Here is a 25,588-nt window from a genome sequence, read left to right as displayed (position 1 = left end):
GGACTTACCCCAGCAGGCACAGGCTCCCACAGGAGAGCCAGGTGAGGGCGCCGGCATTATAGGACAGCTGAGTCACGATCATCTTGTTGCAGGAAGGACAGCACATCTGGACCGGACGGTCGAAAAAGGAGACGGGCTGCTGGACGTACACGGTCTGCACAGCAACTGGGGGAAAAGGTCCGGACGATCAGTGAATGGGAAAAGCGTCCATCGGACAACCAGGAGGCAAGGGGCCTGGTCTCCACGGGGGGCCCACCCACCCACCATTCACGAGAGCCGAAGCAGGGGAGCCACACAAGTGTCCACGGGTGAGCAGACGGATCAGCACGATGGGGGGCTGGCCAGACAGCGGAGTCTCGTTCAGCCTTAAAAGGACATTCTGACACATGCTACAACACGGCCGAACTTTCGTGATGGGATGCTGAGTGACGTCAGCCAGCCACAGGACACACACGGCAGGGTGTCACGGAGATGAGGCACCTGGAGTCATCCAGTTCACAGAGAAGAGATGGTAGACGCCAGGGACAGGGGCAGGGGCACCACGGGGAGCTGCTGTTCGGCCGTACAGAGTTTCCATGTCACAAGACTTAAAAGTTCTAGAAAGGGATGGCGGTGACGGCTGCACAACGTGAACGTGCTTATTAATACCACTCAACGGTACCCCGAGAGACACTTCCGGTGGTTTTATAGGACGTGTATTTTACCAAAATGGTGGCACATTGCCAGCATGATCATTTGAGAAATGATAATTTTTCAATAATCCCCCACCTCCCCCAACACGAGATGGGGAGAAGTTCCTGGAGCGGGGATTTGGCTCATCACGACCAGGCTCTCCAGCTCGCTAACCACAGAACCGGGTGGGGAATTTACTGCTCATGCAGATTCCTGGACCCCCTCCCCGCCACCCTGGCCCTGACGCTGGGACAGGCCGAGTCAGCAGGTCCCGGGCAGTGTCCCCAGAAGGCTCTTTCAGCCCCCTGTGTGGTTCCACGAAGGTGGTCTGCAGATGGTAATTCCAGAAATGGCGATATGACGGGGTTTTAGCCTAATTTTCTTCATCCAGAGATTAGTGGCTGCCAGGGGCCAGGGGAGGGGGACAGGGCGGGGGGGTTCTGTCTGGGGCAGTGGAAATAGTCTGGAGTGAGTGCTGACGCTTGGACAACTGTGATTATACTGACCCCACCGAATCAGACACCCGGCAAGGGTGAACTAATCTGAGGGGACGGGAATCTCCATAATGCTTTTATTTTTAAAAAATGGAAGGGACAGGAGTGGTGCACGGATTCTACAAGATAAGGACAGTAAAGCAGCTCACACTCTGGGACACAGTGAACCCTCGATGACACAGTTCCCTCGTGTCACACGGGCCTCCTGACTCAGTCCGACGCCCAGCGATAAGGCTGGTGACTGCCCACCGGCCGAGCCCAGGGACGCTGGCCTGGCCTTTGCCAAGGAGTCCAGGAATCAATCAGACCCATGAAACGAGAACATAAAATTGTGCTAAAAGAAAACCATGTGGAAAACATGTACAGGTGTTCATAGTCCCCAGCGGAGAGCCCACAGTGACAGAAATCGTGAAGTCCTTAGCATTCAGAATGGTTTTGGGTTTTGGCAAAGCTGTCTGAGCTCGTATTTCTGTCAAAGTGACTTCTTCTGTTCCTTTCCGCCGTGCTGGAATGCCATTTTTGCAATCTATGTGTTAGGGGAAATTCACTGCTGTCCAAGCCAACAGAACTTAATACCTCTAGAAAGACCCAGAAAGACTCTCCTTCCAGAAAAGCGGTATTTAAGCATTCTTGACCCTTTACATGTCAACTGTATTAAAGCCTTTTCTTTCTTTCTTTCTTTTTTTTTTTTGGTGCAATAAATTATTGATCAGAGCATAATCAGCCCGAAGTCACCTTGTTCTCTTCTATCTGAAGGGGTCAAAGTTACTCGAGCACGACAATAGCTCACTTTTTATCAAAGGATTACTCACAGATCTTTATTTCATCGGAACGACCCACTGATGGAGGCATTTGATGAGCCTCATGTTACAAGCGGGGAAACTGAGGTGCCAGGTGGGAGGTGAACCCAGGCAGTCTGACCCACAGGGCTGCCCTCTGAGCTGGCGAGTCCTTCCTCCTCAGCTACTTGGGATACTGAATCAGCTATGCACCTGGGCGCACCTGGGTGCACCTGGGCACACCTGGGAGCGGGAAGTCCCAGGGGCAAGGCCACCAAGAAGCTGCCCGAAGGCTGGGAAGCCATGCATACACGGGCAGGCTGTCGGTTCCTAACTCCTGGCTGTTTCTGCACCGCCCCCTACTCCAGCCAGGCCTCAGCAGGAGGGTTGGGGGCCCTTAAAAGCAAACTCCCATCCCCCAGTTTCTCTGGGATTGTTGGTGGGCCTCTGTGGTTTGAACGGAAGGATCGCTTTTTGGCTGACTTGGGACTGTGCTTTGCAGGGAAAAGGCCCGAGCCCCCCAGACGTGGAACGCGGACGACCAGGTGGGGCACATTCCAGGATGAGCGGTCAAGCCAGACGGACAGGGACTTGGCTTCGACCCTTCGGCAGGTCCAGTCTGTGGCTCCCCTGACTGTCGCAGAGTCCCCAAGGCCAGGGTGGAGGACCTAGGAGAGGTAAGGGGGGCGCGGGAGGTGGCACCTACTTGCATTGGCATTGGGGACGGGCACTGGCTGCGTGTAGTAGGCAGGCGGATTCATGCCCTTGCCATCCGGGCCCGTCACCAGCCCTGTGGTCGGCCCCGGCACCGGGCCAGGAGGCATCGGGTAGTAACTGTTAACAGCCACCGTCTCTTCGTAGGATGGGGGCGCGGTTGGCACCGAGGAAGGCCCAGCGGCCGCCTGGTAGGATCCTGGAACAGACATTTTACCTAAAGCAAAACCAGAAGACACCAGATCAGAAATGCAAGGGACACCCCGGCTCCTTTTTCCATCCGAATCTTCCAATTTCTCCCGGACAAAGAAAACGTGAAGACGTGGCTCGTGTCCAGCCTTGTCCAAAAGCCAGGAAGGGGAGTTAATGTCTCTTTTTAATGTCTCTCCCAGAGCCAGGAACCATCACCTTAAGAAGGGATTCCCTAAATAAGGCTAACAGGTAAATAGCTACAACCCCCAAATCATCAAAACCTAGGAAAATCCCAAGGGCACACACATCACGCCGATTAGAGCAGAAGCTTCTCTTCACACTTCAGAACTAGCAAACGGCCTGTCTTGCACACCAAGTACCGTCGTCTTCTTTCTTTCGAACCACTGCGGGTTTTACTAAAAGCATTTTAGATGCCGGGAAAGACAAAGGCATTCAAACTCAACCGCGAACTACGGCAAACAAGAGTGTGTCGCTGTGACCGAAGCTGGAGGGCAGAGACGCACACCCTGGTGTGACGCCGCGTACATCCAGAAGCGGCAGAATGAGTCCCGGGCCAGGAGGCCCAGAAGCAGGTGTTCCTGGAGGGGTGGGGAGGGCAGGCTGGAAGGGCTTGGGGGGGGGGGCGGTGCGGGGTCTTATAAGGGGCTGCTCCTGTCCTTGTTCCCCGTCTGGGGGCGGTCACATGGAGTGCCCACCATGTGAGAACGAGCGGTACAATGAAGATGTGTGCACTTTTCTATTTGTATGTTACAGTTTTTTTTTTTTTTAAGATTTTATTTATTTGACAGAGAGAGACAGCGAGAGAGGGAACACAAGCAGGGGGAGTGGGAGAGGGAGAAGCAGGCTTCCCGCGGAGCAGGGAGCCCGATCCCAGGACCCTGCGATCATGACCTGAGCCAAAGGCAGACGCTCAAAAGACTAAGCCATCCAGGCGCCCCATGTTAGTTTTTTAAAAGTCAACACACACACACACACACACACACACACACACACACACACACACACAACCAGCTCCCATTCTGAAAACGGAGTATCAGAGGAGCCAAGCACATATTTCCTTTGGTGAGGGCAAAGAAAGAGTCCCCCCCATCCCATTCCTGCTCCTGCCCCCCCCCATCTCTTCCCCGCCCCAGGGACTGGGGACAGAGCTGATGCCCGCCTAGAATTACGTGGCCCGTACCCAGGGTGTGTTCCTGCTGTGGCCCGTACGCAACGGCCCCGGGGCAGCTGGAGGAGGACACAGTGCAGCTCTTTGTGTCGCTCTGTTTTTCTAAAGGGGCAGGGCTAAGGCGGCCTTAGAAGATCCATTCAAACCTGCTTCAGGAGAAACTGGGAAATGAGCTCCCAGGGCGGCGTGCCACGGTCCAGGGGCTTGGACAGGCCTGCCGCCTTGTCCCCCCCCCATTCTGCCTTGTCTTTGAGAACCCGTGGGAAGCGGAGGCAAAGTTAATTCTGCCGCGGGGAGAAGGGGAGACTCCTTCGAGGAAGCTCTCCGTCTTTAAGCAGAGACCAAAGGAGATGTCTCCAGGGCAGGAAGGGGGGCGGGGGGGGGGCGGGGAGGGAGAAACTTGGGAAAGTGGACACGTGTCAAACACGGTCAATAAATCAAGCTAGACAGGTTGGGGCCGGGTTGTAGGAAATGTGAAAGCCCTATGGAGGTGTTTGGGCTATTTTGTGTAAGCCTGCCCAGTGGAACCTTCTGGAAGCATGGAAATGTTCTCCATCTAGGCTGTCCAGTATGGTTGTCCAGCAGCCACACACACACACACACACACACACACACATACACATACGGATGCTGGGAACTCACAGTGTGGTTGGTGTGACCCAGGAACTGAATTTTTACATTGTATTTCAAGCGTCAATGGTTTAAATGTAAAATCTAGGGACGCCTGCATGGCTCGGTTGGTTAAATGTCTGACTCTTGATTTCTGGCTCAGGTCATGATCTCAGGGTTGTGAGATCGAGCTCTAGGTCGGGCTCTGTAGTCAGCACGGAGTCTGCTTAAGATTCTCTCCCTCTCTCTCTCTGCCCCTCACTCCCCACTCACATGCTCTCACCTCCTCTCTTAAGAATTAAAAACTAAATAAATAAATAAAAATCTAACACACCATGCAATTATTGGAAAACTTACATTAAGTTTTCAAGGGGCACCTTGGCTATGTGAATCTATTTTTCTAACAGTGACTATAACAGGCTCTGCATCTAGAGCAAAAGTTTCTGCCAAAATATTAGCATCCAATTTCAGAGATGATGTCAACATAAAATATCCCCTGGATTTCAGAAAAAAAAACATTCGCGTGAAATACTTCATTCATAATTTTTTATATTGGAAATGGCAATATTTTAAATAAGCGGAGTTAAGCAAAATGCATTGTTACCATTCCTTTCATCTGTTTCTTTGTACCTTCTAAAACGTGGCTCCTAAGAAATGTTTAAACTAATCGTGTGGCTCACACGTTCCTGCTTCTACAGGACGGAGGCACTATGGAACACAGGGGGAGCCATGGAGGGTTGTAGAGAAGAGGAAAGGTCCGACCCTAGATGAGGCAGGTCTGTTGGAGAAGCAAGAAGCAAACCTTGGAAGGCCCCTAGGTGGTGGTGGCAGCTACATCCTGTCTGCAGGGACAGTTAATCAGGAAGGCTGAAGGGGAGCTAATGAGATCACAGGACATCTTTGTGCAAACAGGCCCAGGGTTTAAAAATGAGAACACAATTGTCAAAAGTGGTTAAGACATGTTGTCCGTTTCCTCTGACACACAGGAACAGAAAACCAGAAGAAAGAAGGGAGCCAGACTACAGACATGAGCCCCAGCACACTTCACCAACTTCACCTCCCAAGCTGGCTTGGGGTCCCTCGCCGGCCAGGGCCCCCGGAACACCAACCCCACCCCACCCCCAACCCTGGCCCTCCACCGCCACTTCTGGCCCGGCCTGCGCGCGCACCGCCTCTGGCTGCCAGCCGCCTCCGAGCACTGGAGAATTCACGACCTCGCCGAAGGTCAGGGACTCGCTGTCCCTTCCTGTCTCAGGAAAGGCAGACCCCCAGCTGCCTACACAATTTATTATGAAAACTGACTCACAGCAGAAAACCGCAAGGACCGAAAACACCGGGCTGGACAGACAGAGGGCCCAAAATAGCACGGGGCGCCGCGGTGGCAAGCGGGCGCGCTTTCGGAGGGGAACGGGAGGTCTCGGGCGCCCTGGGCTGTGCAGAAAACACAGTCTGGGTCAAACAGCTGGGAAACAATGACTCAACTCGGAAGTCGAATCCCCCCCCGCTTCAGAACCACTGCTCCCTCCTCCAGAAGGGACCCACGGCAGCTGCGTCGTCAAGGGCGGACATGGGGGTGCCGGGGTGGGGGGGGGCCTCCTTTCCTCTCGAGGAAGGAAGGGCCTGAGCTTCTGGAAATCAAGGCCGGCCTGCCGGCTTATCACGCCCGCATCGCGGGTCACGGGGTCACCGCCCGCGGCAACCTATAGCTTCTGAACTCCAGGCCCCTGCCTCCTGGGAACATCCATCCTGCATCCAACAGCCACATAGACGTAAACAACACTGAGGATTCTGAAAAGGGACAAAGCGACAGGCAAAGGGCCATGAACACAAAACCAAACCCATCAACAGCTGGATGGAAGGGTTTTCTAAGTACATTCCGCAGCCTCCCTCCCCCAGGCCCCAGGCCAGGAAATGCCACTTTGCTCCGTCCCACTTCCCTTTCTTCTTCTCCCTTCACCAACCTTTTTAATTTGGCTTCCCCAGCGGGCAGGAGGCTCACCTTGCCTCCACCTCCTGGTCCTCGCGCCCCAACACTCTTCAAGGGGAGCAAACAGACTCTCTCGGTCCAACACCCACACCCTCCACTGTCACCAGGAACCCTCTGTCCCTCCAGATCAGGCCACCCACGTGCGGCGGTGCGTGCACAATTCCATGTGACACCTGCGCTCCCTTTTCCAGGACAAACTGGGAAGCATCTCGGAGTTCAGAGCAAAGCCACAGTCTTGCCACTGAAAAGTACAGCCTCGAGAACCGCCTTGAGAACCCCCTTGGGCGGGGTTGGTTAACGCCAGGTTGTCATGGCTACAGGGAGGGGGGGATAAAGGGGCCAGCGAGGGGGTCTCCTTCCTCCCTCCCCACTTGTTTAACTTTGTTACTAGGCCCCTGTGAGTGGGTTTTCTCGACTGCCCGTTTAAAAGCACACGGTGAAGGCCATTCTCCACCCTGCTTTCCCCCTGGGCCCCAAAGAGATGAAGGAAATGCTCAGGGATGGGGCGCGCCACGGTCCCCACCTCAGAATGCCGGGAGTGACTCCCGAAGCCACAGAGAGAGACAGAGAGGCAGGCATCCCAAACCCCTTGTTCCAATCAGAAAATGTGACCAGGGCTGCCTCGAGGGGCGTGTGGCCTGGGTAGCCCCACAGGCCCTACACCCCAGAGACTGCACTCAGCCCAACACTCTGCGGCTACCATCCTGACATTCTGAAGGCTCAGGGAACCGGGGGGCCCTGCGTGTCCACACTGCACCGGGGACCCCAGGTCGCGGGAAAGGGGGCCTGCCTGATGCGGGAAGGGCTGGAGGTGGACCAGGAAACTGGCCCGTGACCAGATGCACTGGCCCGGCCCCCACCTTCTCACCCGTCAATGTGCCACTTGGAATTCTGGGGTCCCTTTGCTCCATGCCTCCACGATTTCCTCGGTGACAGAGTCTCTCTTGAGGGGTTCTAGGGTATCTGTTCCTGGGCCCAGTTCAGACATGGTACAGAACAGGGTTCCTCAGCCTTGTTTTCATTACAGCTGCCTCTGCCCCCCGCTGCCTCCCCCAAGGAGAAAAATTACATTATATTAAATTTAATTAATTAATTTAAATATAATTTAATTTCTGCCTCACAAGAGAAAATGCAATACTAAGAAATAAGATTTCATTGGATACGGTTGAGTTTTGAAGGGCCACACACCACTGTAATATCTAAGACTTGTTTTTTCTTTCATTCTTTTTTTTTTTTAAACTCCCCCCCCCCCCACAAGTGACTTTCACTCCCCTGGGTCCCCGCTGAGAATGGGGGAGGGAGATGGGGAAGGAGGTATTTGGGGTACCAATGAGTTTTTCAAATAACTAACATTTGTTCCTTCAGTTTTCCTTGCCATCGTAAATGCAACAAATTTTAACCTTTTACTAACTGAGGCCTGAGGTCCCTCCTATCTGTATATTCTTTTCCAACCATGCCCAGCTCTAGGATTTAATCTAACGAGCCACAACCAAGGGAGATGGGCAGGGTGAAGGTGCCCAGCCCCGGGAGGGCTCCCCTCTGCCTAACGGGGCCAAGCAGGATGGGTCTGGCTGGGGTCACCCCTCTGAGTCTTGAGTCTGCATCGAATCTGCTGGATCCTCACACAGGAAGAAAACGAAGGGTGCTACCAAGGGTACCAGATAACCAGGCCGTTCAAACCATACTTGGCTATCTCTGAGTCCAGAGGTCCTGGTCTGAGCAAAATCCACTACCCGTCAACTACCCCCCACCCCCACCCCAGAGTCACAGCTGCATTAAAATAAACCACAATGGGCTCTTACTTTACTGTACCAGGCTCTGTAATTCACACCCTCACGTGTGTCATCCCGCGTGGTCCTCACACCATGGAAGGGATTATCGCTATCATCCTCCTCACTCTCGCACGGAGAAACTGGGGCCCAGGGGGGTCAAGCTGCTGGCCTAAAGTCACACAGATGGACTCCAGGAGGCAGGGCTAGGGTCTGAACCCACAGCTGGTGGACTCCAGACTGCTCCTGACCTCACCAAACACCTCCCAGGCCAGGAGACACAGACACCACCAGCGGCCTCGTTTTACCCCCAAATGGAACGTGAAAATATGGGAGCAACACCTTGGAACGCCTTTCTCTCTCTCTCTGCCTCCCTTACACGTGTAAAAAGATGCATTTCCTGCAGACTCTCACCGCACACACTCAAGATAGGGCTTTTTTGGAAAGAAAAAAAAAATCTATATGGATTCCAACTCATTTTTCACTGATGACTTTGTGACTCAAGATAACCACGTGGGCGGCTCAGTCGGTTCAGCGTCCAACTCTTGGTTTCGTTCGGCTCAGGTCATGCTCTCAGGGCCCAGGGTCCTGGAGATTCTCTCTCTCTCGCTGCCCCCTCCCCCGCCAAATAAATGAATCTTTAAAAATATCCAAAAACAAGAACAATCTGCTTCTCTGATAAGGATCAGGGGGCCAGGACCTTCGTATCAACCAAAGGCACGTATCCACACACAAGGCTCTTCCTTCTCGTTCTGGAGGACAGACAAGACAGAAGGGAAAGATCCCAGAACCTCCCGGAGATACAACATGGGCCCAAAGCTCCCTCTTTAAGGCACCACGTGATGCCAGGCGTCTCCACCAGCTGCTTTAGCAGCTGCGGTGGGAAAGGCAAAGGCTCCTTGGCAGCAGGGTCTCCGGGCAGCTCAGCCTTGGCCTTTTCATCCTGCTCTGTGGAAAGAGAAGCAAAGTGCCCTCACGACCCCGGAGAGAAGCCGCGCTGTCCAGCCCGGTGATCCTCACGTCCCGAGCGAATATTAATGAACGGGTCCTGAGACGGCGCGACCCTGGAACGGTCCCAGAGAGGCCTCGCTTTCAGCAACAGATTGGCTCCTATAAAGTTCAGCCTGAATGGTCTCAGAACTTCCTGGAACACCCGAGTGGGGGCTGCGATTCTGGGCATTTCCCGCTGCTCCGAGGAGCACGTTCCCCGTTCTGTGTCCACGCAGACCTGCGTTCCGGGTTTGTGGAGCCGAACCCAGCAGAGCTCTGCCCGGAATCCTAAACTCTCGGGCAAGGGTCTGACCTCTGGGAGGTCTGGGGACAACCGGCAGACCAGTCCGCCCCAAGAGATCGCCAGGGGATGGAAACCAGATGCAAAGACCAGACTAGGGTTATGAGTCCATTTCCACAGGTGCAACCCAGACACAGGTTGTCAGTCGGTGTGGTCAGGGGTTGGAGGGAGGGTGTGGGGAGGAAATGGGGGGAGTGTGAATCGGTACAGGTTAACTGGGGTGATGAAAATGTTCTAGAACTAGACTGAGGTGGTGTTTGGACAATATTGGGATCATGCCACACACCACTCAACTGTTACTCTGAAATGGGGGAGTTTTACACTATGCGAGCTTCACCACAATCACAAATGGGTAAAATAAAGGCATCGCTAGAAATCTCCAGTCTCTGGGTCACAGGCCAAGGCCGGCAATTCAAGCCTCCAAATTCTACTAGGCTTAGTTCAGCCCATCCTGGGGCCCCATTTACCTAAAACCAAAAACACTGGGGTCTTTCTGACATTGACATGCCAGTGCCCCCTAGGCTAGGGTGACTGGAGATCCTGGTCGCCCAGGAGGGCGGTGGGGTCCCAGGGCGCCACAAACCCCTATGTCTACCCCGTCTCCCACCTGCTACACTGCACGGCTGGCTTAGATGTCCCCAGACACATACCCGGCACACTCTTTCCACCGCCCTGGTGTCCTTCCTTCCCGATGGGCTGCAAATTCCTCTCACCTGTCCTATCCGAGCTTCTACATCTCCTCCCCCAAGAAGCGAGCTCAGGGGAGAATCCATCCCCACCTGAACCTCTACTACACAGTGCAGAGATCAAGGGCATCAAGATCAAGATACAGACCCTGTAGCTGGACTGCCTCTGGTCAGCTGGCATGCCTCATGGCACGACTCTGCTGCCTCGGTTATCCCATCCATAAAATGGGGACACTGGCAGTGTCTTAAGGCTCTTGGGAGGATTCAAGGAGCACCCTCGTGAAAAGCACACTCATCCGGATCAGTGTCTGGGCCCTAGGAGGGCAAGGATTGAAATTTATTAAAATCCGCATCCCTAGCACCTAGAACTAGGCTCAAAACACCAGGGGTGCTATACAGGGTGCCGCACCAGGATGGACAGGCTTCCCTGGATGTGGGGTGTGCGGGCTCATCCCAGGAAATCCATGACGAGCTGGTCACCCTGACAGTTGCAACAAATGTGGGTAGAACACCAGACCCGTCTTGGAGGGCATCAAGGTCTGGAAGCAGACGTAAATGGGAGGGTCTTCCCCTAATGCCCCAGCTCAGAAGCCGAGAACGTCTCTGCAGGGAGTTGTCTGTACAAGGATAAGCCTCGGGAACAGAGAGTCTCCTGGTTCAGCTCAAGGTAACACCAGCATTTGGCCAACGTGTCACCGAACACACTCGAGAACCAGAATCATTTAATTGGGTCTGAAATCCTTCCTTTCCTCCAGGATTCCTGAGGAGAGTGGTGCTTCTCAACAGGGCACCCTGTGATGTCAAGGCAGGAGAGCGAGTCAGGATGTGGGTGGGAAAGGGAAGTGTGGAGGTGTGCAGACACGAACAAGATAGAATCAGAAAGACGTGCGCCTGGGTGGCTCCGTCGGTTAAGTGTCCACCTTCGGCTCAGGTCATGATCCCAGGGTCCTGGGATCGAGCCCCGCATCAGGCTCCCTGCTCAGCAAGGAGCTTCTCCCTCTCTCGCTGTCCCTCCCCTGCTGTGTTCCCTCTCTCTCTCTCAAATGAATAAATTAAAAAAAAAAAAAAAGAATTGGAAAGAAAAAAAAACCACAATCTCTGAACCTCAAGACGGGCTCTCTCTGCTCCTCGATACAAGTTTATGACGCCATTGGTATTCCCGCTCTGCAGGAGGTGCTCCCGGTTCTGGCTGGGGTTACCGAACAGAGTGAGGGGTTCATCCTGCAACAGGCGCATCTGTTCAAAATCCGGACCCACGAGCAGACTGCTTGCAGCCATCAACCCAAACTCAGAAACACCTGCCCCTCCACATTCATTGCCTTCTCTTTGGTGTGGCTCTCGAGCCTCCTGGCCTACATGGACAGTGTGTCATCGTTCTCCGGAAATGACCATCTGTCCTTTTTTCATGGTGTCCTGAAACTCAGAGGCTCTAACCATCCTGCACCGCCAAGAAGCCAGAAACGTCAGCAACTCCTGCTGACGGGTGTTGGCGGGAAAGGGGGGACAGAGCTCACACCTGTGATGGCATCCCTCTCCTCGGTGCCTGTTGATAACTGGCAAGGACAGAAGGGATACCCTCGGCAGATGAGGGAAAGGTGTCTCTCGTCATTTTTCCTGCCCATTCCCATCCCTTTCTTTCTTTCCTTTTTCTTTTTTAAGATTCTAGTTATTTGAGAGAGAGTGAGATACAGAATGCATGAGCCGGGGAGACAGGGGCAGAGGGAGAAGAAGCAGGCTCCTTGCTGAGCAGGGAGCCCGACACGGGGCTCAATCGCAGGACCCCGGGATCATGACCAGAGCCAAAGGCAGACGCTTAACTGACTGAGCCCCCCAGGTGCCCCTCCCGTTCTTTCGGGTGAGACGACCAGCAGGCAGCCCCCAAAGCAAAGAAGCACAGAGAAATGATGCCTGATGCTGAGAGGTCTCACTGGGACAAGACACAGTAGGCTGCAGTGCGGATTCCAACCAGGAGCTGAGCTGGTGTGGAACATGGCCATGGCCACCACTGAGCTCGGGGGCAGAGCAGGTGGGCCCGGCACCCAAGCTATGGTCACACGCAGGGTTTCCGGAAACCCCTGTATGCCATCCCCAGTCATTTACAAGAGTGGGCGGGCACCACTCAGGTCTCAGGGGTCACTAGGAATGGCAAGGACCAGGGCCTGGCCCGTTGAAGACCCACCAGTGATCACGAGACAAGAGAAGACCCGGAAGGATGGGATCAGTCAGGGCACGGAGAGGGCAACGGAAAAGCTCAAAACAAAGTCAAGGTGCTGGGATATACTTATTTTAAGACAATGTAAACTAAAGGCAGGTGGAATTATTTAAGAGCAGAAACTCTGGAACTGATAAGCTCCCTCGGTTCGGGCCCCCAACTCTGCCACTTCTTGGCTGTGTGAACCTGGGTGGGTTGCTCGACTTCTCTGTGCCTTGGTGTCCTCATCTGGAAAATGGGCTAATAGTACCGATACCTCAGGGAGGGGGAAGTGGATGTGCTCAGAACCCTGGGCACGAGGGTAACTGTACCAGCGCTCGTGCTCACGACTTGTAGGGAAGCAAACAAGGGCCAGCGAGGGGATCACTTGCCCACAATGGCCCAGAGGTTTCACTGCCAAGATCCAAACAGACCCCAATGCACCACATTCTGGGGCCACGACCTACCGCAACTCCCACCTGAAACAGCGCCCCCTAGAGTCGTCCTCATTCTAATCCCGAGAACACGTGAGGACCCGAGTACGGAGCCGCACACGGCAAGCGGAACCTGGCAGCGGGACCTCAGTTAAGAGATGAGGAGACGGTCCCGAGCTCCTGGTGGGCCCAGCGTCACCACAAGGCTCCTCCGAGGGAGGCAGGAGGGCCTGAGAAGAGAGGAAGTGCGCCCCCTACCGGCTTTGAAACTGGAGCAAGGGGCCGCGGGCGCCCCGGGAAGCCGGGCAAGGCGGGGAGACGGGTTTCCCCCTAGAGCCTCCAGGAGGGACGGGACACCTTGATTTTAACCCAAGGACACCCGTTTTGGACTTCTGACCTCCAGACCCGTGAGGTAATCCATTTGTGTGACTTGAGCCACTGAGCTCATGGTCATTTGTCATGCTCCCCTCCCTCCCACGTGGGGCCCCCACGCCTCTGCCCGTTCCCCTCCCCCCCCCCCACCTGACTCCCTCAGCCTCCCATCCCAACCCCCAGGCCTCTGTCCACCCACCCTGAATTCAGAAGGAGCCCTTCTCTGGCTCAAGCTTCATTTAACCGTGTTGAGTGTGGCCAGCCGGGCCTGCCCTGCCATCTTCCCGGGGATTCTGTCCCAACAGCGTCCCCCAGCTGCCAATCCTGCCTCTCAGTTGGCTCCCCTCCTAAGAGCTCTTATAGGATGGCTCAAATCCTTCCTTATCAAAATGTAAAAAGAAACACCCCTCTTCCCTCAGCCTGGGTGCTCAGCCCCTCTGTTCCTCCCCGTCCCCAGGTCCGCACCCCCCCCACCCCAACTGGGCCTCAGTTCTCCCTCAGCCAGGACCCCACTAAGCCCACTTCCCCTTCCTGTTCTCTCCCCAGGCTGGAGGGCCCCCCTCATCTGACCCAGGCCTGCACCTCTGTCTCCTTCAGGGGGTGCTCCTTCCCCACCAGCCCTCCCCAAAAAGGCTCCCAGGGACCCACGGGTCTGGCACCCAGTCCTTAACCGCACCCCTGTCGAGCTGACCCTGGCCCATCTTGGACAACTCCCCTGGGTCGTCACAGGCAAAAGGCGGCTCATCTCGTCCGAGGGGGTGCGGTCAAAATGGCGCAGAGACAGAGAGTCAAGCTTCGTATCAGTGCGAGGTCACACGGACATCACGCACCTGCCGGCAGGATGGGGTGAAAAGGGCGCTTCAGCTCTGAGGCCTTCCTCCCCCAGACCGTCCACCTCGGGCTCATCACGAGAAAACATCAGACAAACCCGGACTTGCTACAGAGAACCGGGAGAGTACTCCTCGAAACTGCCAAGGTCACAGAAAGTAAGTCTGAGAAACCATCACAGACCAGAAGAGAACGAGGCATAACAACTAAATACAGTGTAGGATCCCGGATTGGACCCTGGAACAAATCTAACAGAATAAAAGCTTTTCCTCCAAGTTCACATAGTCTAGGGTTGGTTAAGAGGTCAGTACACCGACGTCAATTTCACGGTCATGACAAACACAGCCTGATGATGTGAGGGTGTTTACGGCAGGGGAAACTGGACGGGGTAAATACGGGACTTCTGTGCTAACTTTGCAACTTTTCTGTCGATGTGCAATGAAAGCATCTACCAAAATGTAATGTGCATGAGACCACTGACCAAGCAGTTCCTCTTCTAGGTGTCTGTCGTTGGGCCATCCCGTGCATGGGTGAAGGGACAAACGATGAGCACACAAGGGTCTCCAGTGTGATGTGGCTAGAAACCACATAACTATTGGCAGGGCATAGGGCAGATCCGTGATGGCCCACCCACGCCAAGGGAATAGTACACAACCATTGAAACAGTACAAGCAAGAGGTTTTTTTGTTTTTTTTTTTTTAAGATTTTATTTATTTATTTGACAGAGATCACAAGTAGGCAGAGAGGCAGGCAGAGAGAGAGGAGGAAGCAGGCTCCCCGCTGAGCAGAGAGCCCGATGTGGGGCTCGATCCCAGGACGACCTGAGCCGAAGGCAGAGGCTTTAACCCACTGAGCCACCCAGGCGCCCCTACAAGCAAGAGTTTTACGTGTGGAAATGCATCTGTTAGACATATCGCTGCATGAAAAAAAGCCCCAACAGTGTTCATAGCAAGCCAACATTTGGGCCTAAGGAAGAAGGATATACATATCTCCTTCTAGAATATGCACAAAACGTCCCCAGAAGGATACACAAGAAACTGGTAACAGTGGCTGCCTATGAGCAGGGGAGGGGGGCGGACTGGGAGATACAGTGGGAAGGACATTCTTCGCCTCTGCTCTGCGATCTTTTGTATACTGAGCCATAGCAATAATGATATAATCAAAAAATGAAATTCAGAAGAAATTCTATAAACTAATTAATTCCAGCTTATTAAATTTACGTGACTCAGTATTTATTAATCACATTTACAATTAAAGGACATAAATTAAAAATTAACCCGTAGCTGCCCTCCCCAGCCCAGCCTCCCATGTACCCCCACCTGTGGGTGAAATGTCATCACAGCCCTTTGTCCCATGAACCATCTCATGTTGCTGCCTGGCACCTGGCCCTTAGCCCCTCCCTGGGTGTTTGCAGAGTGATTAAAGCTTCTGATTACTTCTATTTGGTGAGAAGATGTGTCAACTATTAATCTCACTGTAGTTTCCCCAAATTTGTACCCAAAATGTCCTATTTGCCAAAATAAAGTTCTCTTTAGAATTTTGTGCTGTGACCCATTTTTCATGCAGGGGGTTCTGAAAGCTGGTGGTTTATATGGGACTGGGGAGACATGGACCCTCCCTCTCCGGCCTTAAGGAATCCCTCTGGGGAGGCAAAGTTCACCAACATGGGGGAGACACAGGAACAGACCCAAAGGGGAAACTGAGTCCGGGTTCTAGGGCAAGCGGAGGATCTGGGGGGACACAGGCAAGAATAGGTCAGGGGGTGGGTAATGGCGCGGCTGGACATACAGAAACAGGCACACCTGTGTCCTGTGGGGAGGTGTGGAGCAGCTGGCCAGGAGGGAGGGGTCAGATCATGGGAGCCTTCCAGCCACCAAGAGACTGCCTGGTCCAGGCGAGGTGTGTGCCAGGCTGGACCTTTCAGGGAGGGACCCCACATAAGGGTTCTGCATAATTAACCAGCAGCCCAAGAACAACTTGAAAACCCCCCTTAAAATATTCAACCCCTGCCAAGAAGGAGAGTGAGATTCTAAAAATAAGCCTCAAAATGTAGAACACCAGGAGAAACCAACCACGGCAGAAGCCACACAGCAACTCCCATCAGAATAAACACACATCAAAGGCCCCATGGCCCACAGCCAAGGGGGTCCCTCTCCCCACATCATGTCTGAACACAAGGAAAACTCCAGCCTTGTAACTTCTCATACTGCTTCATTCTGTATCCCTCCCCAAAATGTATCTGAACTATGTTCTAATATCGATCCCATAGTTCTCTCTGCTTCCTTAAAATCTACAAAAAAGACAATGACGATGCCTGGGTCAGCATCTGGGGGTTCCATGCTATCCCAGATGGAAGAAGGTCCAGCCTGGGGCTGTTGGCAGCCCCCATCCCACCCCTGCCCTTGCTGTGTCAAAGCCTCTGAGCATGGGAAACCAGCACCCACTGGGTAAGAACTCTATGCAAAGAGTTACTGGTTTCCTTGGTGCCTTCTATGAGTAAGGTAAACAGGCCTGGGCGTCTGTCTTGATGATAAATATCTGTGTTCCTTGGAAGCCTCCTATTTGCTTATTTCCTCAATTCTGGCTATATTCCAGTTGACTGTGGGGATTGTAACTGTCATGTCTTTGAAAATTATGGGAAACATCCGCCTTGCCTTTAGCAAGACTTCAGGTGAGAACAGGGTGGTAAACGTTACCTGCTGAGTTCTCTTAAAGTGTGCCCCCCGTGCCCCTGGCCAAGCCTACACAATCCAGCCCTCCACAACATACACCTTTCTTGTGCATCCTAATTGCTTCCTGTCTGCAGGTTAGACTCTGTCTCCCTAACTGGACCACATTACACCCCTCTGGGGCAAGGGCTGGGTTCTATACTTCTCCCAGGTCCCCATGGGGCTTTAGGAGAGTGATGCCCACACTACATCCTTACAGAACTGAGATCTTACACACATATACAGCATAGATACCCCACATACGATGGGGTCATCTATCACACAAGCCTTTTATAAGTGTGTATTTTTAAGATGCAGAAGACCACTCTTCCTTACAGAAAAATTCCAAATGGCATGTGTCAATACCCCTCCCTCCAGAGTGTGGGGCTTAGTCTCTCCATCCTTCTCCTGGGTGTGGGCTGGATTTAGTATCTTGCTTTCTAAGGGACAGTCTACAAAAAGACAAAGACAGGAATTTGGCAACCATGAACCTGACAACCATCACCTCAACCTAGTGAGGAACGTTCAGATTATTAGCAATGTCTTGTGGATATCAGGTACCCCCCTGACCATCAGAAAAACACCAGACAAACCCAATCTGAGGGAAATTCTACAAAATCTCTGACCGCTACTCCTCAAGAAGTCACAGAAACGAGAATGAGACATTTTAGAGCAGAGGATGCTGGGGAAAGGCATTAAAATGCCATGTGGTACCCGGGATGGCACCTGGTACAGAAAAGGGAACTCGGGGGGGAAATGGGTGAACTCCAAAACAGAGGTTGGAGTTTTGTTAAGGGCAAGGCACCAACGTCAGCTTCTTGGTTTGATGGTACTGTGGGGATGATGGGCAACATTGTTAACAAGAGAAACTCCCCAAGCTAGCTGCAACTTTCCTGCAAGCTTAAAACTAAACTATAAGGTGAATCAGGGCAGGCAGGCCTCATCCAAAGGCATTCAAGTTCAATTTTAAAACATAGTTTTTTAAGGTTTTTGTTTTTTTTTTTTTAAGGGTCTTTTGGTTAAAGCAAAAGATGAAGTGAAGCCAGTTTTGTGACCAGGGTTTCTAAATATTTCTTTTTCTTTTCCTTTTCCTTTTTTTTTTTTGGTCTTATAACTTCATATATGATTTATTTATTTATTTATTTATTTAATTTTTTCAGTGTTCCAAAATTCACTGTTTATGCACTACACCGGAACACTGAAAAAATAAAATAAAATAAACAATGCATTTTGGAACACTCTAAGTATTTCTAATTGGGGAAGGTTAAAGAGAAAAAAAAAAGAAAGAAAGAAAGAAAAAGATATCCCCAAGCAGAAACCAACATACAGTCCTCGAGAGGTTGAGGGATCTCCAAAACCCTTCCCGGCTGGAGGCACAAGGCTGCTTGGCCACGGACCTGCACCCCTCCCTTACAACATCATTTCAAAACTCTCACAGTGGTTTTAAACACATGTGGGTGATAAAGTCTTCTAAAAATACATCAGATCAACACAGAAAAGGGCAAGGCCCTCAGGGAGAAGATAAAACAGCCTTTTCACCACCCGACTTAATCCTCCTCCTTAAAATGAGTTCTTTCAAGGAGAGAAAAGGAAGATTATTCACTTCTACTCCCTGCCCCCACCCTCCAGCCCCAGAAAAAGGAACCCGGAGACCAGCTCCCAATATTGGAATATTCCCATCACTGAAATGACCCGCAGGGGAAAAGGGATTCCTTTGGCAAAAAAAAAAAAAAAAAAAAAAGGTGGGGGGGGTGCTGGGGCAAAGGGCGCTCCTGCAAATTGTCAAGTCGCCTAAGGAAAGGGCCCTGTTTGTACACAAGGTGGAGAACCAGCTGGGAAGACCAAAAAGATCTGGTCTTTAGCGGATCTCTGGAGAAAAATGTTCTTAACAATAATGTGAACATAAGTGAAACCTGATTATAAAAACTCTTAAGGACCTATCCCGCTTGTACATGTAGGAAATCGAATATGGCTCAAAATTCTTAGACTAAGGACCACTGGCTAGCAAACTTCCAGATACCGCAATGCTGTTTTTGTTATAATGGAACTCAACCGGCCCACGGTTCCTGAAGATGTCCCAGGTGAGTGGTGCTTTCTAAACTCTAAATGAGTAAGGAGGAAGAATTTAGACAAAGGGGGAAAATGGGGTCTCCAGTCCTCTTCGGGAAAGGAAGTGGGAAAACACTACTACCTACAGCTCTTGGGCCATCTGCCCTCACACCCGTTCAAATTCAGTATCCCTCAGTAAGAACACGGAAACTCCTAAGAAATATTTCAGAGGAATCATTTTCAAATACCATCTTCTGAATTCTGTCTGCTTTCATGGAGTGACAGGTCCCACAAGTCAAAGATAAAGTTACCACAGTCTGAAAGCCAGGTTCAAGGATGGCGTAAGTACAAATTACAGTGATTTGCGGGATGGAAAATCCTTCCACTGGGGAGGTGGGCTGCTGCCCCCGGAATCAGAGAGGGCGACTTCCCCTCTGGATTCCTGGTGAAACCACATCCTCAAGTTTCCAGAGGAATGGTGAGTTTTGATGAAGTGACACGAGAACGTTAAGAGGACCGGGATACAAAACTGTATGAACCCTGATCGCAGCTTCAGAAATAATCAGGCACCAGGATAAGAGATCAAGCTGCGGAACAAACAAGGAAACTTGGGGTGCCTGGGTGGCTCAGTGGGTTAAAGCCTCTGCCTTCGGCTCAGGACGTGATCTCGGGGTCCTGGGGTTGAGCCCCACATCAGGCTCTCTGCTCAGCGGGGAGCCTGCTTCCCCCTCTCTGCCTGCCTCTCTGCCTACCTGTGATCTCTGTCTGTCAAATAAATAAATAAAAATTTTAAAAAAAGGAAAACTGATGCTAGTTGTTTGGTTCGCAGGCTGAGCTCATGCCCCATCTTTTTTATCTCCCACGCTATCTGCAATATTGTTATTTTTTATATCACTTTCAAAAACATCAATGCATCGCCTACAAATAACCTCCTTGGATTCAAGGTTAAGGCAAAACAATGCTGAGCTCTTAAATTTACTCCAGGAACACTAAAGTTCCGTGAGCGAAGCAGCTGAAATTCTCTGTTCTTTTCTCTCTAGGGGTTAACGCCTATAAAGAAGAAAAGTGATAAAGGAGGGAGTGCCTCGAGCTTTTAGGACCCTGGTGAATGAACTTCCTACCTACTAGAGCTGGGCAGGGAACCACCACACAAACACCCTCAATATTTCTTTTCTTCTTCTTCTTTTTTTACGATTATTATTTTTAAGTAATCTCTCCACCCAACACGGGACTCAAACTTACAACCCTGAGATCCCGAGTCACATGCTGTATCAACTGAGCCAGCCAGCCAGCCCTCTGTCCATGTCTTTTTAAAGCCTGAGAAATTACACACAAGAATTGAAATAACCTGCACGCAAGGGACGACTACATTCGCCAAGGAAGTGTTCACAGCAGCCCAGAATACCAACACAGGCTCAAACGGTAAGAAGAAATTGCGGTGACCTAGGAAAGTACCACTTTGAGCACAAATAACAATTTTAAGGTTAAGAAAACACCAGCTGAGTTCAGAACAGACCAGGGCAGGCCAGCTGGGCACCAAAGACATCATAAACACGTCTGTACTAGAGAAAGGCAGAGTTAAGGAGGTCTGCTTGCCTGGTGCGATGGACCACCTCTCCCACTGGGCTGTTTTCACTGCAGGAAAAGCAAAAAGAAATACAGGACAAGATGTAGTGCCAGGGCTCCAGGACTTCTTCTTATGAGTCTCCTTTCTTCCATCATCACTGTAGCTCTGGGTTGATTCATCTTTGGTGGGAGAAGTTTAAGTCTCAGGTGGGCACCAGTCCATTCTTAGAGCAGAATTAGACACACCTCCAATGAGCAGGGGTGGTTAACAGCTGAAGTAGGTACTGCTGATCTCCTTGAAAATTAACTTAGGCTGGAAATGCCTTCTGGTTCCTCCCCTCCCCGTAGCACCCCTTTAACCCTCGTCTAGTCTGTGCATCCTCTGAAGTTTTGCCGAGCCCCTTCTCCTCCTCCAGAAAGGGGCTGACCACGTCCACCATGTGCCTTCCGCCACATAAGCTCAGCCTCAGCTTTGCTGCTCAACCCACTGTGGCTATCCTGGCTCCTTGCTCACACCTCCCTCCTTTCCATTCCCCTCAACCTCCTCCTGCGCATTAGAGAGCACTGGCTTCCCCCACCTCCCAAACCTGGCATGTGTTTCCACTTCCAACCCACAGGGTAAACCCCTCAGGACCAGGAGCCATTTCTCTTGTGTCTTTCAAAGGCTGAGGCTAGCCCTTTGTTTCCCCACAGCCAGCCCATAAAAGGCACTGAAGGAGCAAAGGGAGGTATAGTCACCCAACCATCTAGTATGTTAGAGACCTAAGAAACTGACCACCCGTCTCAGATCAATCACCCAGTCACTTCACCGGCACAAACATTACAAGGGTACTTTTTCAAACGCGAGTAAAAGCATCTATGATTAATGCCTTAAAGTAATAGAAAAACAGGAAAGAGGGAAGGTGGCCCTGCCTCACAGCAGATCTACAATTAAGGTTTCTTAGAGAGGCTGGAGCACATTGAGATCCCAGACAAAAGCTGGCTTAGAGGTAAGCCAAATGCAGAAGGCATTATTCCACGCCAGGTAGAAGCGGTCACCTGCTCTCTGGGTTCTGATCCAACTAGGATCAAACCAAACATGGTGGTGGAGTCCCCCCACACACCAGCTCATGCCTCTCTTTACAATGGCATCCAGGTTAGTCCTATTTTAAAAGAACCACCCTGAAAAGGCTGGGGGTAGGGGCAGGAAGGTTAAGTGAGGCCGTCAAGCATACACTAGTGCAAACCATGTCTTTCCTTACAAGGGCTCCAGGGCACCCGGGCCAACCTGCCTTCCAGGCAGCCCCTGAAGCAGCGCCAGCCCACCAGGCCCCTGGGAGGGATTTCTCCCTCTTGGGAAGACTGGTGGGAGAGTCTAACCTGATGGGTTCAGAAGGAAAGGCCCATGGCTTCCAGAAACTGGGTTTCCCAAACACCAGTCGGTCCAACAGGTAATGACGTCAGCCCCGTGAATCAGAAGCACAAAAGTGACCAGAAAACTAGTGAAGGTCCAACTGGCCTGATCTCTGCACTGTACCGCCCCTTCCAGAATATGCCCATTTCCCCATCCCCTGACCTTGACCAGGAGGTGCAGACACAACACCCACCCCACTGCCCAGATCCATACTGGCCTGGAGAGCAGAGGGGAGGAGGTCACCTGCCAGGCTTGGCGGGGGAGGGGTGATGCCCACCTCTGCCACAGGTTCCCCGGCGGCTCGTGCCACCCGCATCCACTCGGCACGGGCACTGGGCGGGTCTGGGCCGACCCCTGCACTCACCCGGTGCCCACCTTAATCCGTGGGTGGGGGGTCTAGCCAGAGCCACGGCTCCTGTCCGCACTTTCACCTCTCGGGGGCTCCCTAGGCCCCCCGGGTGCCCACAAAGACACGCGCTGAAGTTGGCGGGGCAAAAAGCGCAGATACAGCGCGGCCCTTAGAAGCCGAATTTCTAGGACCCGCGTCCGGAAATTCTTTCAGACGACCCCAGCGCGGGCGATGGGCCCACTCGCGGGAGCAGGGCCGCAACCCGGCCTGTCCCCGGCCCCGGAGGGCCCCGCGAGGCACATTTCGGCAGGACCCCTACGCCCTCCAGCCCGCCTCGACCCCCGGGACCCGCCGGGGTCTCCGCCGCCGCCACCCGCGCGATGCCGCGGCTCTCCCGGCTTGGGCTGCTCCGGAGCCGGGGACCCGTGCCCGCGCCGCCGAGACCCGCTCCCGCCCGCCGCGTCCCCACCAGCACCCGCGCCCGCGCCGCACTCACCGCCGCCCGCGCCGCTGGTCGAGCCGGGAGGTCTGAGCGCGCCGCGCGGGCGAGCCGCGGGGCCGGCCCGAGGGTGGGGCCGGGGCGGGGGCGGGGCGAGGCCCACCCGGGGGCGGGACCGGGGCGGGGGCGGGGCGGGGGCGGGGAGAGGCCCACCCGGGGGTGGGGCCGGGGGCGGGGCGAGGCCCACCCGGGGGTGGGGCCGGGGGCGGGGGCGGGGCGAGGCCCACCCGGGGGCGGGGGCGGGGGCGGGGGCGGGGGGCGGGGCAGCTCCGGCTTCCGCCTCTCTGTTCTCCTCCGGCTGCGGCGACCCGCGTGCCGGCCCACCCGGCCCCGCCGAGTATACCCTCCGCGTTCTGCCCACCCCCTCCGTCCCTCGGAACACCCCGGAGCACACCCCGACCCCACGCATTCCCGGGACCCCCTAGTTTCAGCCCAGGCCCCTCGCTCTGACCTCGGAGCCCCCCAGTCGCCCCGTCCTAGGTCTCCCCTTGGGGATTCTGCCCCCGCACGTCGGCCCCCTCCCCTCCCGATTTCCGCGTCCCGCTCTCCCCACTCCCGTAGGGACCCCACCTCTGGCATCCCTTCCCCTTCCCCACCCTCAGACAACGCAGACCATCAACCTCCAGTCCCAGATCCAAGGTTCCTGGACCTTCGTAGGGCGGCCCTTCTCTCCCCAGTACTCAGTTCTGTACGTTCAGACGCACCCAGACAACCCGAAATACTCCGTGCACCTTTGGGCAAATCACCCACTCTCTCTGGGCCTCAGCTTCCTGCCTGTAAAATGGGCATAACAGTACCTGTCTCATAAATTCTACTAAGAATTCACCGACATAAGGCAGGCAAAGGGGTTAGCACAGACTGTGTTAAATAAAACCAGTCTGCTGTCTGACTACTTCCTGTGCCCCCAGGGTGGTCCTTCGCGCCTAGGCACCTTCTCCTTCCATCACCAAAAGCTCTGGAAATCAGTATCTCCTGTTTCAACACCCACTCAATCCTCTGTCCCTAAGTGGGTACCGCCTGTGTATCTGATAAGAGCCTTGTCTGCCCGCCCCAGTAATAACAGCATCCCTGATCCAGTGGAGCCGGGAGGTCTCTGAGCAGTCATCAACCGTAAGAAGTCATCACAAGGCATTAAGGGGTTCATGTGGCTTTCAGAGTACAGAGTCCCGGAGATACCAGGAACCTTAATGGGGCCATATAAAAAAGGCCACTTGGGTGGAGAGCCTACGAGCCTATCAGATCCTAGAACTCCTCCGGGGATAGAGTGCCCTGCCTTTACACTGAGACCCCAGAGACACTGAGACCCAGACAGGGAAAGGGACTTGCCCAAAGTCCCACAGCAAACAAACTGTCCCCTCTGTCCTTGTCTAAAAGCTCTCACCACCTTTCATCATATGGACCAAGCCATTATCATCCGTGGACTCAATTGGAGGAGGGGATGTAAAACTCCTCCCAACCATTAGAAATTGCCAGGTGGATCTTACTAGGGAGGCCAATCTTTTCTTTTTAAAACCCTAGAGCAGGGGCGCCTGGGTGGCTCAGTGGGTTAAGCCTCTGCCTTAGGCTCACGTCATGATCTCAGGGTCCCGAGATCGAGTCCTAGATCCGGCTCTCTGCTCAACGGGGAGCCTGCTTCCCCCTGTCTCCGCCTGCCTTTCTGCCTACTTGTGATCTCTCTGTGTCTGTCAAATAAATAAATAAAATCTTTAAAAAATAATAATAATAAAACCATAGAGGAAGCTGGATTATGCCCAGCCTCTGCCATTCTCCATTCTCAAGGTGACAGAAAGACCTTTCATCCTGACATGAATCCAGAACATCAAAGCCTCTAGAGTTCTAGAGGAAACTCAGAGCAAAATGTTTGGGAAACAGCCCCCGTGTGAATGCTTTCCTCCCTGCTTCCTTTCCTCTCCTTCCTTCCTGCTTTCCTCTTCCCCTTTTTTTCCCTTTTCCTTTCTGCATGGGGGAAAAGGAACTGCACACCTGAATTCACTGCTATATTTTACTCGGTGCTACCACGTTTTCCCTGCTTTTTCTCCCTGCAACTGCTGAGCACCCCAGGAGCTGGCTTTGTTTTGTCTTGTTGTTTTTTTTTTTTTTTCACATATCCTAAACACTTAACTGCGCCTGTGAGTTGGCGATCATTTATGGGGAGAGCTGTGAAATGGTAACTGTTTTTTTAATCCCCGAGAAACCAGAGATTGAATTTCCAACCCAAAAAAAAAAAAAAAAAAAGAATTTCCAACCCAGCGCTTCAGAGAAGGGAAGGAAAGCAAACCAGGCACACGATCATCTCAATAGACGCTAAAAAAGCATTTGACAAAATCCAACACCTTTTCATGAGAAAAACACTCAAAAAAGTCGGGAGAGAAGGAAACGTTCCACAAGCTGATGGAGAGTACCTACTGCTCACATCCTCCAAGGTCAAAGACTGGACATTCCCCGACCCCGCACCTCCAAGGTCAGGAACAAGTAAGAATGTCTGCTTTTGCCACTTCTATCCAACCTTGTACCAGAAGTTCTAGGCGGGACAATTCCCCAAGAAAAGGACATACAAAGCATCCAGATTGGAAAGGAAAAAGTAAAACCATCTCTGCTCATATGATCCTATATAGAGAAAATCTTAAGGAATCAACCAAAAAAGGGGCACCTGGGTGGCTCAGTGGGTTAAAGCCTCTGCCTTCCGCTCAGGTCATGGTCCCAGGGTCCTGGGATAGAGCCCCGCATCGGGCTCCCTGCTCAGCGGGAAGCCTTCTTCCTCCTCTCTCTCAGCCTACCTCTCTGCCTATTTGTAATCTGTCAAACAAATAAATAAAA

General features: G+C 52.9%; 1 protein-coding gene across 2 annotated transcripts in view; it reads right to left on the bottom strand.

The window, feature by feature from the left end:
- Positions 1–22,831, bottom strand: part of LITAF (lipopolysaccharide induced TNF factor) — a 28,515-nt gene extending 5,684 nt beyond the window's left edge. Inside the window, exons 1-3 of one of the 2 annotated variants that reach the window (XM_080830359.1) lie at positions 22,769–22,831; positions 2,652–2,876; positions 9–165 (exon numbers count right to left, since the gene is read on the bottom strand). In XM_080830359.1, coding sequence (XP_080686485.1) covers positions 9–165; positions 2,652–2,871 — 377 coding nt within the window. In that variant the 5' untranslated portion in view covers positions 2,872–2,876; positions 22,769–22,831. Of the gene's footprint in view, positions 1–8; positions 166–2,651; positions 2,877–21,889; positions 21,909–22,768 lie in introns of those variants that run through there. The other variant, XM_080830360.1, reaches the window with a different exon arrangement.
- Positions 22,832–25,588: the final 2,757 nt, after the last annotated feature.

This window comes from Martes martes (assembly GCF_963455335.1).
Source record: "Martes martes genome assembly, chromosome: 18".
NCBI lineage: Eukaryota > Metazoa > Chordata > Mammalia > Carnivora > Mustelidae > Martes > Martes martes.
Note: the sequence above shows the minus strand (reverse complement) of the source record. Positions and strands in the feature narration are given on the sequence as shown.